Consider the following 14,644-nt stretch of genomic DNA (forward strand, 5'->3'; position numbering starts at 1 on the left):
CCCCCAAGAAATCAGCAGGGGATCTTCGAGGAGAACAATTTTCTGTGAGCATGAAACCGAAGAGAAGGTTTTCCATTTCAAATCCCCATTGTACAGTTGGGGGAAACTAAGGACAAGAGAGAAGCATCATGTTGGGCCAGTGCCTGTTGGGTGGAGCTCACAAAACTGCCTTGTTATATAGCTCATGTTTAAAAACTCAGCCCCAACCCACCCCACCATGCCTGGCCCTGGGCTCAAGATGGGAAGCTACAGTGGAGGGGGCATGGAGTCTCGAGGGCTGCCCCAAAGAACAGGGGGGCAAGAATGGCTTTAGAGAGGCATTCTGGAACCAAGGCACATTGGACCAGTGTCTGCCAGATGGACCAGGGGCCAGAGGTATATTCCAGGGCTGGGCAGGTGGACTGTGGGGCTGGGGAGATCAGCAGGGGTCTCAGACTTCCTCCTGAAGACAATGGGGACTCATAGAAGGGTTTCTAAATACTTTGGTTATCTTGGAGAGTTTGCAGAAGGAATGTGAGGAGATCAAATCAAAGACAGAGACCAGGGCGCCTGGGTGGCTCAGTTGGTTAAGTGACTGCCTTTGGCTCAGGTCATGATCCTGGAGTCCTGGGATCAAGTCCTGCATCGGGGCTCCCTCTGACCCTCTTCCTCTCATGCTCTCTCTCTCATTCTCTCTCAAATAAATAAAATCTTTAAAAAAGAGAGAGAGAGAGAGACCAGTGAGGATGCTGGTATAATCATCTAGGTGGGAGACCTGGTAAGTAATTGCAGGGATGGGCAAGAAGCAAGCTTGAGTGGTTTAGGAAATTTAAAATAACGTTTATTTTTTAAAGACAGGATTTGGTGTTTATTGGAGTAGAGGGAGGGGGAGGTAGGAGTGGGCCTCTGCAAACATTATCTGAGTTCTTGAGCATTCCAGCTACGAAAGCCAGCCCAGAGCCCAGGGCTCCTGCCTTGCCCAGGCAGCCTGACCCTGAGGTGGCAGCTCTAAAGGGAGCGGGAACTGGCTTGGTGGTGACAAGACTATCGGTTCACATATTAGCCTAAAGTAGTGGGTAAGAGCACTGGTCCTGTAGCCAGACAGCCTGGGTTCAAACATCAGCTCCTCCACTTACTGTCTGATGACCTTGGACAAGTTACTTTTCTGTGCTTCAGTTTCCTTATCTGTAAAATGGGGGTAATGTACTTACCTCATAGGGGAATTATGCATAAACATGCCGGTTAGTGACACTTGATCAATTTATGAAAGTGGCTTGGCAGAACCTCAGGGCAAAAATGGAGCCTTCTTCCCCAGCCGCCCTGAAAAAGGAGCCCTAGACCCAAAGTAACAACCAAGCCTGAAGGGTCTATGCACTTCTCTTCTCTGGGCTTCGTTTATCAATGCATAGAATAGAGAAGTTGGACCCCATAGCCCCTGATCCTACCAGCTTTGCTTTCCCAATATTTGGAGCTTGGCCTAAGGGTGTGAGACCCAGTGATGCGCTGGGGCAAGCTCCTACCAGCTTGTGAGAGCCAACTGTTCAATTTTCAGGAATTTGGCCTTAGAACAACCATTGGTAACTTGAAATTGGCTATAGTAGAAGCAATTACGCCATGTAAATGGACAAGTGCTATAAACTAGGGCTTCCCCCAGCAACCTCCTCCCCGCCAACAGTGGTTTTTCACCAGCACATCAGGGCTGAGACCCCTCCTCAACCCACACACAAAGCCACCCAGCCAGGTACCTTCTCACCTTCCAACACCATCATTAACAGCTATGGGGAAAGAATCGCAGGTCTCTAGGACCTCACACAGCCCCAATCACATAGCGTGTGTGCCAGTGGCACATGCTCAAGTATGCGTGGGGCAGGAAGCACAGCGTGCAGGCCTGGGCAGAGCAGCTGGCTGTCTGACAGGCAGTGGGGTCACTCAGATACAGGGGAGCGAAGGATGGAGGCTCACGGACCTGGGAAGGGATTCCAGTTAGGCAACTCTTGGCCATGTGACCTGAGCCAGGTCCCTCTCTATACTGGAGCTCAGTTTACTCATCTTTAAAGTGGAATAGTCCCGGGGCGCCCGGGTGACTCAGTCGGTTAAGCGCCCAGCTCTTGATCTCAGCTCAGGTCTTGATCTCAGGGTCGTGAGTTCAAGCCCCACGCTGGGCATGGAGCCTACTTTAAAAAAATAATAAAGAAAAAAAAGAAAGTGGAATAGTCCTGATATAGCAAGACGGGTTCAAGGATTAAATTCGAGAACCAGCAAAGTGAAGGTAAAGCCTCTACACCATGCCTGGTACAGATAGGTGTTTAGTAAATGTTAGCCGATGCTGTTATCACACCTCCAGACACCCCCTTGCTCCCCAGGGCCCCTGCAGCTTCATGTCCCTGTCTTGGCACCGAAGGGCTCAGTGAGTGGCTGAGGGCAAAGACAGAAACAAGCACCTCTGGTTTCCAGCTTTTATGAAAATTAATAACATTAATAGCTCACAGACACATACATACACACACATTGCTATATACATGGTCATTAAGTTATTAATTAGTCTCTGTATAAAACGTTTCTACATTAGTGTTCCAGGCTAGGCCCCATCAGTCCACGGCATATTCACCGGGGCTTGGCCCCATGGGCAGACAGACGTGAGGCAGGCAGCTGCATGACCAGCCCTCCCCACGGTAGGCACAGGAAGTATCCTGGGCCACTTACTCTCAAGTCTTTGGCTCCCTTCAGGACACCTGGAGACCAGCTACTCAGCGAACAGGCAAGCAGGCCCTGATCTCTCCTGTGGTCTGGGACCCAGGCCCTGTGGATGGTGGCTTCGGGCAACACGGAAGGCCCTAGAGGATGCTGGCCAGCTCCGTAGAGTCTGTGTCAGAACAGCCAGAGCTGCTGGCCTCCTCCCTGCAAGAGCCAGAGGAGATGGGCTGGAGGAGGCGTCCTCACCCCTCCCCTTCCCCAGCTGCCTTGGTCCTCAGAGGACCTTGGCCCTATAGTCGTAGCCAGCCAGCTGTCAAGTGAGTCTAAATGACAGGAAGTAGACAGTTTGCTCACTCCTTCTCTCAACCCAGAAACTGCCAGTCAGTCCATTTGCAGTTCTTGCTGCCCACAGGGCACCAGAAGCCCTGGGACTACGCTTTGACCTGGGTTGGCTGATGAACTGGCATGATTCACTTCACCGTGCCCTCTGGTCTCCAGAAAGGCAGCCTCAGGCCACATCTGAGGTCCTGCATGCCAAGAGAGCTGTGAAGAATGCAGGCTCTGGCGTGAAAACGCCAGGGCTCAAACCCCAGTTCTACTCCTTCTCGGAGGGGCCAGTTACTCTTCCTGGTTAAGGCTCAGAGTGGGGATCAGGATCTCCCGACACCTAGGGTTGTTGAAGGACTGCAGGAGATCATGAATGCGCAGTCCCTAAAGTGTATAAACTCCGTGAGGGCAGGGATTCTGTCTGTTTCATTCACTAGAGCAATGCCTGGCACCTAGTGGGTTTCCAATAAGTATCTGCTGAATGAATAAATGCAAAACCACCCAGCACACTGCCTGACGTGCAGCTAAGTATCGGAGAGATGTCAGCTGCCATTAGGGAGGAGGCTTCAAGGGAAGATGTGCAGGAGGTAAGTCAGGTCTTGGCCACAAGAGGCAGGGGCTGAGGGCTTAGATTGGATGATGCCCCCCTCCTCTGCCTCCCCGCTCTCACCTCAGAGCCTGCAGGGCCTTCTTGTTCTGCCGCCGCTTCTCCTCATCGATTGGGTACAGCTTGAAGAGCAGCAGGCCTAGCAGGATGAGGGCTATGGGAGCTATGGTCACCAGCATCTTCAGGGTGAACTTGACACGTGTCGGCTGTGAGCAGCCACGGGTCTCGTACCCGGCAAAGCTGTGGGACCCAGGGGGCAGGAGGGTGGTGAGGGTGGGGCACCTGGGGCTTGGCCCTGCCCAGCGCTGCTCCAGGACCCCACCGCACTCACTCAAGACTGAGGGTGGAGATGCCCAGGGAGACTCCAGAGGCGAACTTGGTGAAGAAGACATAGAAGGAGAAGAAGATGGGCTCAGTTCCATGAGACTGGGGCTGCTTCAGGTGGAAGTCGTCGATGACATCAGGCAGCATGGACCTGCAGCGTGGTGGCGACCATGAGGACTCACCCGCCCAGCACTCCAGGGTCCCCACTAGCCCATATGGCACCTCTGTGGTGTCAGTAAGAAGAGGTGGCCCTCTGGGACTTTTGTAGCCCCAGGGCACACAGCTCTGTGAAGACGCGGCAACTTCATGGTGATAAGAAGGCCGGCCCCCTCCTCTGAGATGGAGCTCCACTCTAGGTATGCAGCTTGGCGAATAGAATGCAGACCAGATTTAAGCGCCCCATCTTGCACCTTGGTTAGGTCTTCTCGCACAGTTCACAACCTGTACAACTGTACAGGAGAGACCTGTCCCACCCCCAACCTGGACCCAGAGAATGGTCTGCAGGAGAAGCCCCTGCAGAGTTCCCCACAAGGAGCTTCAGAGGTAGGGGGTAGGGGGCTGGGGGACATAGCCAGGTGGGCCGGTGCGCCCTTACCAGGGTAGTAAGAAGGCCGCTGCCACACTGATGCCGGCTGCCACAGCTACCACGTAGGTGACAATCAGGTTACTCTCCGTGAAGGCCACCAAGATGAGAAATGGCACTGCTGACTAGTGGAAGGGGTTGGCACAGGAAGATGAGTCAGCCTGGGGACTTTGACCAGCAAACCCCAACTAAGCCCAGGCCCCACCCCTTCAGCCCCACTCACTGAGATCCCAACGTATACCGCCGTCTTCTTGCCAAATCGGGTTAGGAACCACTGCCAGATGGGAATGGTGAACGTGGCCGAGAGCTGGGGATGCACAGTCGGGAGTGAGGGAAGTGGGTTAGTCATGAACCCCTGCTGCCCTTCCCAGGACCTCAAAGATATTCCTAGCCTTGCCTGCGGGCAGCCAGATGATACCCTCTGGGCACTGAGGAAGCTGACAGGCCCCTCTGATGGCTCTCCAGGGGAGCTGAGGGCTAGTCCCAGTGTTATCTCCTACCTTCTCTGAGCCACAGCTGAGCACAAAGTCTCCAAGTTCCTGGCCTCCATGTGGGCCTTGGCTTTTGCTATGTTCTTTACTGGAATATCTTGCCCCAAATCTTTCACAGTCTTGCCTAAGCAATTGTACGTCAGATCCAACCAGTGATTCTGAGACTCCTCCCACATCCCTTCTAACCTTAGCCAGTCTGGGAAACATCCTCTGACTATCTAAAGAACCATCTCAAAGCCCGGGCTGCCTACCCACCCTCGGGGCCCCACACATACCATGATGGCCAGGAGCAGATTCTGGAATTCATTTCGGAAGCCCAAGGTGTAGGTGCAAAACAAGGCGAAGTTCCCCTCCACCAGCTGGGGGATGGGCAGGGTAGGGGGAAGGAAATGCAAGGAAAGAAGTGATGTCAGAGCCCAGGCTTCCCCATGCTCCCAGGACCTCTGCTCCCCCTGCCCCCATTCCACCTGTCCCTCAGGCTTCGTTACATCCCCGTCCGTGTTTTACCCCACCCCACTTGCACCCGCCCTACTCTCAAGGCTGAGCATGTCAGGCTGCCCCACTCACCATGAAAGCCAGGGAGGTAAAGAGGAAGCCAGCAATAAGTTTGACATATGGGCCATGGCTCATGACCAGCCGGAGGCCCCGGAAAAAGGACATCGGCTCAGCCTGCTGAGTCTCATAGGGTTCTGGGGGCCAGAGAAAACAGTGAGGAAGGAGCAGAGGCTGCTCCCAAAGCCTGAGTGAGGCCCAGGCAGAGGGACAAAGCCATGCGGTGCTGGGGCCTACACCGCTCCCCGGGGACCCCTCACCTCTCTGCTCCCGCACGCCCAGGGTCAGGATGACAGCACAGACAACATAGATGGAGGCAATGACCCCTGCTGCCAGCAGGTATGCATTTTGCTACAAAGGAGATAAAAGTGACAGTCAGTCTGATCTCATCCCAACCCTCAGCAGCTCCACTCCATGGACCAGTCCCTTCTCTGGAGCCTCACTGTCTCCACCTGTGAAGTGGGAGAATCATCCTGGGCTGGCTGCCACTTCCCACGGCTAGGCAAAGTCCAGAGGAACGGAATGTTAAGAAGTCAGGCTTTGGAGGGTGAAAGCCCATAGTTCAAATCTCCCCAAATCTAGTTAAGTCACTAGTTCTGTGACCCTGGCCAAATTATTTAGCCTCTCTCTGAGTCAGTTTCCTTATCTGAAAAGTGGGCATATTAACAGTTTGTAGATCAAATGCCCAACACTTAATAAACATGGACAATGTTGAGGATGACTGCAAACCACCCCATTGTGCCTCATCTCCCTAAATCTCTGCATAGCCAAGGGCCTCACCGTTTCTTTGAGTGACGTGGTGCTCTGTGTCCGATTGGCACCTTCCGTAGCCAGTGCAGAGTCGTTGGGGTCCTGGAGGCAAGGCATATCCACTTGGCCCACGATTTGCCCCTGGATCGCTGTGCCCAGCACTGTGCCAAGTACCTCCACAGTCATCCCTGAACAGTAAAAAGGTCCTTTGGAGGGGCCTCGTGGCTTGTCGGCCTCCAGGGAGGAAGGCCAGGTGGGTAGAGGCCCCAGGTGACGGCAGTTGTTCCAGGAGGGTAGCTACCCAGCGGTGGGGCAGATGCACCTTGGTCTGCACTTATGGCCTTGCTCGGTGTGACCTCTGGCTAGCCCCTGCACCTCTCTGTTCTCACCAGAACAATAAAGGGATCAAGTTATTTTTGAGATGGTTTTACATCCATTCTCCGCAGGGGAAGAAATGTGGCAGGAGGGTCAGGGAACAATCCCCATGGTCCCTGGGGGATGGATCAGTGGGCTGGAGAGAGACTTACGATATGCAGTGGCAGAATCCCGCTCACTCTGCTCTGTGCTGATGAACATCGTGAGAGCTGAGTAGGGAACGTGGAAACACTGGCATGGAAGAGAGGCCCTCGGCCAGTCAGACGATGGACAAGCAGATGTGGCTTCTGGCACCAACCCTACAGGCCCCGGGGACTGCCTTCATTCCTCCCCCCAGACACCAAGGGGAGGCACCCACACTCACCGTGACCAGTGTTTCAAACAGGCAATAGAAAAGCAGGTACCACAGGGCCTGGCCCTGTGGGAAGTCAGGCACGAACCAGATGAGGAAGTAAGCAATGATGGCCAGGGGTGTGGAGAAGATGATCCTGGGGAAGGGGGTAGGGTCTGAGTAGGGGCTGGATGCCAAAACCCCAAGTTCTGGGGTCAGCCTGGACTGCTCTGTAGTCCCACAGGGTGCCTGCCAGGAAGGAAATTCTTCTCCCCGAATCCACCCACCCCAGGGTCTCTGGGAAGAGGCTGATGGCCAAGCCGGAAGCGCAGACTGCAACAGGCCCCTTGCACTGAAATCCTGAGCACGGAGCATGAGGTCAGACAAGGAAGATTGCCTAGTCTCCCCAGTGGAGAGGGCTCCAGAGGCAGGGGCTTCCTATGGGCTAGGGGAACCGCAAATGGCAGTGAAGCCTCGGGTGGTAGGGCAGGGAGGCGGGAAGAAGGAGCAACCCTAACATAGGTGTTCTTATAGGCGCACACACATCCCTCGTGAGCACACATATACACATACTATGGGCACACACACACGGGTTGGGAAGGCCAATTCCAGGTGAAGGACCAGGCCTAGTGAAATCACTCTAAGGGAGGGTAAATGTCTGCCTTCCCACTGGTGCATCCCACACCACTGCAAAAGTGGTTAGACCTCAGGATGGACTGACTTCATGTCATCGGTATAAAAAGGCAGCAGAGAGCACAGGCTAAGAGAAAGGCCTTTGGAACCATTCTTCAGGAATCCAATTCTGGCTCTGCCAATAACTATAAATAACTTGGACTTGAGCAAGTTATTTAACTTCTCGGAGGCTCATTTTCTCATCCATAAAAAGAGAATAGTAATAGCACCTAATTACATTCAACCTTCACTCAAGAAATATTCAAGTGCTGATTATGGGCTAAGCAAAGCACTATGCTTATGACTTAGGATGGATCAGTGAATGAAACAGACAAAAGTATTGCCCGGTGGAACTTCTATTCTAGTTGGCAAATGAAAAATAAACATAATGTAGAAGTTACATATGTATTATTCAGGCTTAAAAGGGAATGAAAGTCTGACACATGCTACAACACAAATGAACCTTGAAGACATTATGCTAAGTGAAATAAGTCCATCACAAAAGGACAAGTATTGCATGATCCTGCCTACAAGAGACCTACAATAGTCAAATTCAGAGACAGAAAGTAGAATGGTGGCTACCAGGCACCGTGGGGAGGGAAGTACAGGGAGTTATTTTTTCTGGGTACAGAGTTTCAGTTTGGGAAGATGAAAAAGTTCTGGAGATGGATGGTAGTGGTGGTTGTACAACGAAAATATGCTGAATGACACTAAAATGTACAGTTAAAAATGGCTCAAATGGCGGGGTGCCTGGGTGACTCAAGTCAATTAGCAGCTGACTCTTGATTTCGGCTCAGGTCATGATCTCAGGGTCCTGGGATTGAGCCCCTTGGCAGGCTCCGTGCTCAGCGGGGAGTCTGCTTCAGGATTCTCCCTCTCCTTCTGCCCCTCCCCCTGCTCGCTCTCTCTCTCTCTCTCTCAAATAAATAAATACATCTTTCAAAACAGATGGTTAAAATGGCAAAATTTATGTTATGTATATTTTACCACAATTTTAAAAAAATTCTATACTGTTAGAAAGGTGATTAAGTGCTACAGAGAAAAGAAAGCAGGCTAAAGGGGATTAAAGAGTATGGGGCTACAACTGACAACAGAGTAGACAGGGGAGCCCTCGTTGAGAAGCTGACATCTGTGCCAAGACTTGACCGAGAGGAGGCAGTTGGCCTTGCAGTTGTCTGAGGCAAAAGCGTACTGGGCAAGAATAGTCAGCACAGAGGTGCTCAGGCAGGTCTGAGGAGTAGCAAGGAGGCCACTGGGGATGGAGTGGAGTGAGCAGAGGGGATGGGATTAGGAGACAGGGTTGGAGGACACGGAGTACCCGGTCATGTAAGGCCTTGCAGGCCACGGGAAGGACTTTGGTTCCACTTCATAGAGTGGAAGTAGTTTTGAGACTTTAATAAGTTGATATTAAAATGTAGAACAGTGCTTGGGACACAGTAAGTGCTTGCTGTGACTACCACACCAGGAAAGCTCGGCAGGAGAGTACAGGTCCTCAGCCCGGGAATCATACCCTAGGCCCAGCCCTGCTGCATCCCCGCCCACCCACGTGACCCTGTGGCTACCCTGCCTCTCACCAGGTGGCCTCGGGAACTCCAGGGAAAAGTGTCTGTCAAAGTCTTCCTGGTCTGAAGGGTGGATTTAAGCGCTGGCTGAGGGCAAGGGCTGCTTGAGGCCTGGAAGGACAGTGGGCCACGGGGCTGATAAACCTGAAAGGCCCAGCCTCTTCCCACACTAAAAGAAGGTGCCGGGTCCCAGGCCTGAGGGACCTAGGTCCTTACTGTGGTAGGGACAGGAAGGAGGTCCCATACCCTGCACGGCAGCCCCTCAGTCCACTGAGTGATCCAGTGCGCACTCAGACACAGGGGTGGAGGTTACCATTCAAGAGGTATCACCAGGAGTTACCACCCAGACAGGTGAGGACATGTACACAGACACCGTGTTAAGTGAAAAAGCAGCCTGAAGGGCCCTCAGCAACTTCACTGAGCTGGCTGCCACACCTGCCCAGCGTGAGGCCCTCAGATCCTACTTCCCACAGGGAGGGCCTCCTCTGCTCTCCCTCTCTGCCCTCCTCCCTCTTGCCCGAATCCACGTGTCTCCTCAGAGAACAAGGGCTCCTTCCGTCAGCCTTCGTCAAACACTCCTCTCCGCTGAGAAACCGAATGTGACTGGAAGTAACCCAGCTGCTGCGGCCACCGCAGAGTCCTGTCCAGAGTAGCTGCCTCCCATTGGCTGTGCCTCATGAGGAGATGTGGCAGCAAAGCCCCACCTCCTCCCGGCTGCCAGGGACTCAGGTGGGGGTCGGGGGGGGGGGGGGCAGCCCGCCTCCTACCTGGGCAGCCTGTCCAGGTAAGGCAGGCTCTTCTGCCTTACTGCCACCGCCCCCCTCTCCTCCTCTGCCCCCCCAACCCCCGCCCCCTGCCATGAAGCCTGGATCAAAGGCCCCAATTTGGGCCTTAGCCAGAGGCCGGCGGGATTGTGGTGGGAGGGGGGCCTCGTGGGAAAGGAAGTTGTGGGGGTGGGGTGGGGGCTGTGCGAAGAGCTTTGAAGGCCGGAGACCAGGTATGGGCACCCCTGGGGCAGGAAGGCGCCCACTTGAGCCTGGATGGGCTGGAGATGAAAGGGGTATGTCCACCCCCCTCCCCCCACCAAGCAGGATGTCCTGGAGGGAACCAGAGCTCCAGCCTGTCAGCCTGTCCCGTGCGTCTCCCTTTGCTGTCTGATCTATGGCACTACCTCCCCCAACCTTGCCCTGTAGCCTGAGGCTGAGTAGTGCAGGCTCTGTATCAAGGGAAAAAGTAGTTTATATTATCTAAGGGGCCAGAGGTTATGGGTCTGCTATCCCATTCTGGGCATTACCCTCCACCCTTGCCCCACCAGGAGCTACTCTGAAGGGGTGCCAAATTATATATTACTTAATATGTGCCTAGCACTGTTCTAAGTACTTCACATATAAAAAATATGTGATCTTCACAATAAACCAAAGTGATAGGCATAATTATTATCTCCACTTTGCAGATGAAGAAACTTGAGGCTCAGAGATGTTAAGTGACTTGCCCAGGGCTGCACAGCTGGGGGTGGTGAAACTGAGGCAGGCTGGTTTCAGAGTTTAACCTCTCAACCACTATACAGTGCTATCTCTGCCACTATGGGAAATGACTGTGTGGGAAAAGTTAGAATTCCAGCTTCACTGAAGGGAATGGGCCTTGGGGAGGAATGGGACCCGGCGTAGGGGAAGCTGCTCGGTCTAGCAGTTCGGCCAGCCTGGGAATGAATTGGCAGGGCATCCCAGTGCCCATGCCTGGGGCAGCTGAGGCCTCAGCCAGGGTTTCGACACTTGGGTTTTTTTGTCATTTCTTCTCTTCACCCCACAGTCTGTGACAAGCCAGATGGAAGGATCAAGAGTTAGTAGACATGCCAAATGCCCTGCCTTCTGCCACCTCAAAGGAGTCTCTTCTACTCACCAGGGCATGAGGCGGCCCAGGCGGGTCCAGGAAGATTTGCTAATGCAGAAGCCCACCAGGGGGTCTGTGAAGGCATCCCAAGCTCGGCCCACAAATAGGATGATGGAGGCAGAGAAAGGGTCCACCTGGAATGGGGAACAGGTAGAAGATGACCCCTTTATCCTACTCACCTCAACCCTCAATGGTAGGCAAAAGCAGGGGCCCCCTCCCCATCTCAGCCAGGCCCCTGGGACTGTGCGCTGCTCTCACCCAGGCCTTAAGCATCTTCACTTGCCTGTTAATGGTGATAGTAACAGTTCTCTGATAGCAGTCAGTAGCAGCGTGTGCCTTAGACATTTTCCCAGATCTGTTCCCTTATGTCCTCCTTCCACTGCCCTTGAAAACACTCCCACCCATTAGAATGAATCCAGAATCCTTTCCTTGCTTTGTTCTCATAGCCCTGAGCTCCAACCACCTGCTATCAGAATGAGCATCTGCTGGGTGACCACAGTGGGCTTCAATTTCCCCATCTGTATGATGGGAGTTAGGATCCCCCTCTTATAGAGCGGGAGTTAAAATCCCTGTCTTGCAGGTCAAGCTGTATCTTGGATGTGGAAAAAGGAATCTTTAGATGCTTTTAGAAAGTGGCCTGTCACTATCCAGTCAAGCTATTCCCCTCTCCACAAACCTTCTAGGCCCAAAGAGACGGCTTTTCTGGAACAGAAGACTCCATATACCTGTCAAGGCTCTCCTATTGCTTTTGCTCCAGGGAGCTGGGAAACTAGTGGCCTCTCCCACACCGTAGCTTCCCCAATCTGACCTGCCCTACCCTCCCGCTCCCGACAACAGTTCTACACTTGGATTGCAGGTTCCTCATATTTGCATCTCCCTTAGGACCCAGCCCATGGGATTTGTTCCAAAACTAGCAGCTTGAATGAAGTTATTTGTCCTTTCTGGGGCTCAGTGTTCCCCACCTAGAAATGGATACCATTAAGATGGTTTGCTTGCGGAGTCAGATGCTACATAGAAAAGACAGCCAGTGCAGTGTGTGAGCCCCAAAAGCCATGGCTGTTGAGCTTCCCATTCTCCCATCCAGGCAAGGTGAATTCTCAGGATGCCAGGCTCCTGGCCAAAGCTTCTCAAAACAGAGCAGAGCCCTGGTTCACCCTAAGGACCTCTCCTAGTCAAAGACCCCGTACACTGGGCACCTTACCTGAGCCCGGCACTTGGGGGCCCCTCTGCCCACTGACATGCCTCTGCTTCTTAGGTGAAGGTGAGCTATGCCTTCTCTATAAGCCTGGCAATATCTAACCACCCCTGAGCGGGGTCAGCTGACTGTTGCCCAAATGGGGACATGGTGTGCCAGTCTCTTCTTAGAACAAGTGTCACTAGCAGGCTCCATTCTCCCTCATGCCATCACCTACCCCTCCAGGCTCTGTTGCTCTTGCCAGGCAAGGAGAAGTTGCCTGACCTTGCCAGCTGAGACTCCTGGAGCAGATAGATTCCCCTGCTGGATACTTCCCAAAGCCTTCTTATTTCTCCATCCACTGCCAACTCTGAGAGTCAGCAAAGTAAGGATTCCAGTCCCATTTCACAGATGGAACAGTCCCTAGTCCACCCCACCTCAGGATACTGGAGGAGCCCGGCAGGCTCATCCCACTTACCTGAGCCACATCCAACAGGTAGATCTGCAGGAAGAACCCCAGGGCACAGCCTGTCACCTGGTAGGGGGCCCCCCCAACTGCATAGCAAAGCTTGTTGCAAATGGACAACTGTTGTTTCTTCTTGGGTTCCTTCTGAGAAAAAGAGGAAAGGATGAAAAAAGACCCAAGATCCTGGCCTCCATCCTAGAAGGTTCCAGAGGCAGGACCATCCCTCCAGCCAACTTTGCCAGGAGGAACAAGTCTGCCTTGCCCTGTTCCCACCCAGGGAGAGCTCACTTCCCACAAGAAAAGAAAGGTAAAGGTATTCTCTAGCTTAGGATCCTGGAGAGGGGGAATCCATATGGAGGACGTTGCTCCTAAGACACCCCATCTCCAGATTCTGAGTTAATTTGGCAGGCCACCATCCCTAAAAGACTCCCCCAGGGTCTCAGCCATGCTCTTTTCAAGTTGGAGTGGAAGCATGCTCCAGCAGTGGACCTGTCCCCACCCAGCCCCACCCGCCACAACCTGAAAATCCTCTTGCTGCCAAGAGCCGCCTAAGCCCAGCCCCTACCCCCGCCCTAGTTCAGAGGCCAGGACCGACCTGCCTACTGGGTGAGGACTCTAGAGAGCTGTAGGGGCCCAGCCCAGCTGGCTGCGGGCACAGCTGTTCCTTCATCTGTCCCTGAGCCACTCTGGCCCCTGTAGGCAGCCAGAGCTTCAGGCCAGCCCAGGAGCTGTCCTACCCTCCCTCTTGCTATCCCCCATCTCCAGCTCCTAGGGAACCTTGGAGAGGGGAGGAAAGGCCTCTGGGTGCCGGGGCCCTATCTAGGTGGAGCACTAGGAAGATTGAGGTTGCCGGCGGAGGGGGAGGGGAAGTGCAGATTACTCAGATGTAATCCAGAACTGCTCATCGGGGCTCCTTGCAGGGACCGGTTAATAAAACTAAAAGGAAAAGGCAGATATCTGTTGCCTGGGATCCACTCCCCGTGGAGCCTCCCGATTTCATTCGGTTCTTCTTTAGATCCAAGAGAACTGGGGATGGGGTTGAAGGTCAAGACGCGCAAAGCACCGTGGGCGCCAACACCCACACTCACACAAACGCTTCAGAAGTAGCTCTTGTTCTTATGAATGAACCTGAGGGGCGCTCACCGCAGAGCTGAGGCGCAAGCGTGAGCCTGTGGGGTGGGGGGTAGGGGGCTGAGAGATGGGGAACTAACAGAGTTTTCCCAGGTCTCTGGGGTCTGCCTCGCCTCCAGGGCGTCAAAACTAAACCACTCGTCACAGCAGAACAGAAACCAGCTCAGCAGAGCCGGGGCACCACGTGAAGCTTCTGGCCCGGCCGCCGCTCCGTAGAGATGCGGGGTTGGGGTGAGCAAAAGGGAGCGCCGGTGCCTACGAACGTTCTCCATCAGCCCCCGTCCCCAGGGCACCCCCGGGCCTCCCCTGCAGCTGGGCCCCTCTGTCCCGGGCTAGCCCAAGGCGTCCCGGAACCGAGCCTCTCCCTCGACGTCCCCATCTCAGCTCGCCCTCACCTCCCCCCACCCCAGCCCTCCGCCCGGGGGTGGGGTGGGGTGGGGTAGGGGGACCGGGCCCTCACCTTCACCTGGGCCGGCCGTTCAGCGACTGGGAGGATGCCGGTGGGCAGCAGCCCCGCCGCGGAGCCGCTCTCCGCGCCCTCTCCTTTGGCCATAACCCGCGAGCCACGCCGCCTGGGACCGAGGCGCCGGGATGCTCCTCTGCTCCGCGGGCCTCCGCTCCGGCCCGGGCTCCCGTCGTGACCTCCGCCGCCACGGCCGCCACGCTCGCTTCTAAATTGCCCAGCCGGGGGGCGAAGATCACACTCCCCTGCACGCCCCCTCGCGCCTCTTAAAGG

General features: G+C 54.4%; 1 protein-coding gene across 4 annotated transcripts; it reads right to left on the reverse strand.

The window, feature by feature from the left end:
• Positions 1–2,421: 2,421 nt before the first annotated feature.
• On the reverse strand, positions 2,422–14,604 carry MFSD2A (MFSD2 lysolipid transporter A, lysophospholipid). Of its 4 annotated transcripts, none has more exons than XM_073902839.1 (14): positions 14,375–14,604; positions 12,790–12,918; positions 11,147–11,271; positions 7,047–7,170; positions 6,835–6,913; positions 6,338–6,495; positions 5,818–5,908; positions 5,573–5,694; positions 5,281–5,364; positions 4,738–4,821; positions 4,527–4,639; positions 3,939–4,082; positions 3,671–3,847; positions 2,422–2,877 (listed from the first exon to the last, which is right to left on the reverse strand). In XM_073902839.1, exons 1-14 carry the CDS (start codon positions 14,459–14,461, stop codon positions 2,814–2,816), a joined length of 1,581 nt encoding a protein of 526 aa, XP_073758940.1. In that variant the 5' UTR covers positions 14,462–14,604; the 3' UTR covers positions 2,422–2,813. The 4 variants fall into 4 exon arrangements, with proteins under 4 accessions (XP_073758940.1, XP_025712263.1, XP_025712262.1 ...); XM_025856478.2 differs by having other exon boundaries at positions 12,790–12,921; XM_025856477.2 differs by having other exon boundaries at positions 14,369–14,604.
• Positions 14,605–14,644: the final 40 nt, after the last annotated feature.

This window comes from Callorhinus ursinus, unplaced genomic scaffold (genome assembly GCF_003265705.2).
Source record: "Callorhinus ursinus isolate GAN/ISIS: 27379988/994484 unplaced genomic scaffold, GSC_fseal_2.0 scaffold18, whole genome shotgun sequence".
NCBI classification, from domain to species: domain Eukaryota; kingdom Metazoa; phylum Chordata; class Mammalia; order Carnivora; family Otariidae; genus Callorhinus; species Callorhinus ursinus.

What these genes read in the sequence shown, in the direction of transcription:
- MFSD2A (XM_025856476.2), bottom strand. Translation starts at nt 14,461, where the DNA reads ATGGCCAAAGGAGAGGGCGCGGAGAGCGGCTCCGCGGCGGGGCTGCTG. An exon ending in ACCTGTTGGATGTGGCTCAG is followed by an intron (nt 11,272 to 12,789) that starts GTAAGTGGGATG and finishes TCCCCATTCCAG; the next exon opens with GTGGACCCTTTCTCTGCCTC. An exon ending in TTACCTCCCTGGCTTTCATG is followed by an intron (nt 5,365 to 5,572) that starts GTGAGTGGGGCA and finishes CCCATCCCCCAG; the next exon opens with CTGGTGGAGGGGAACTTCGC.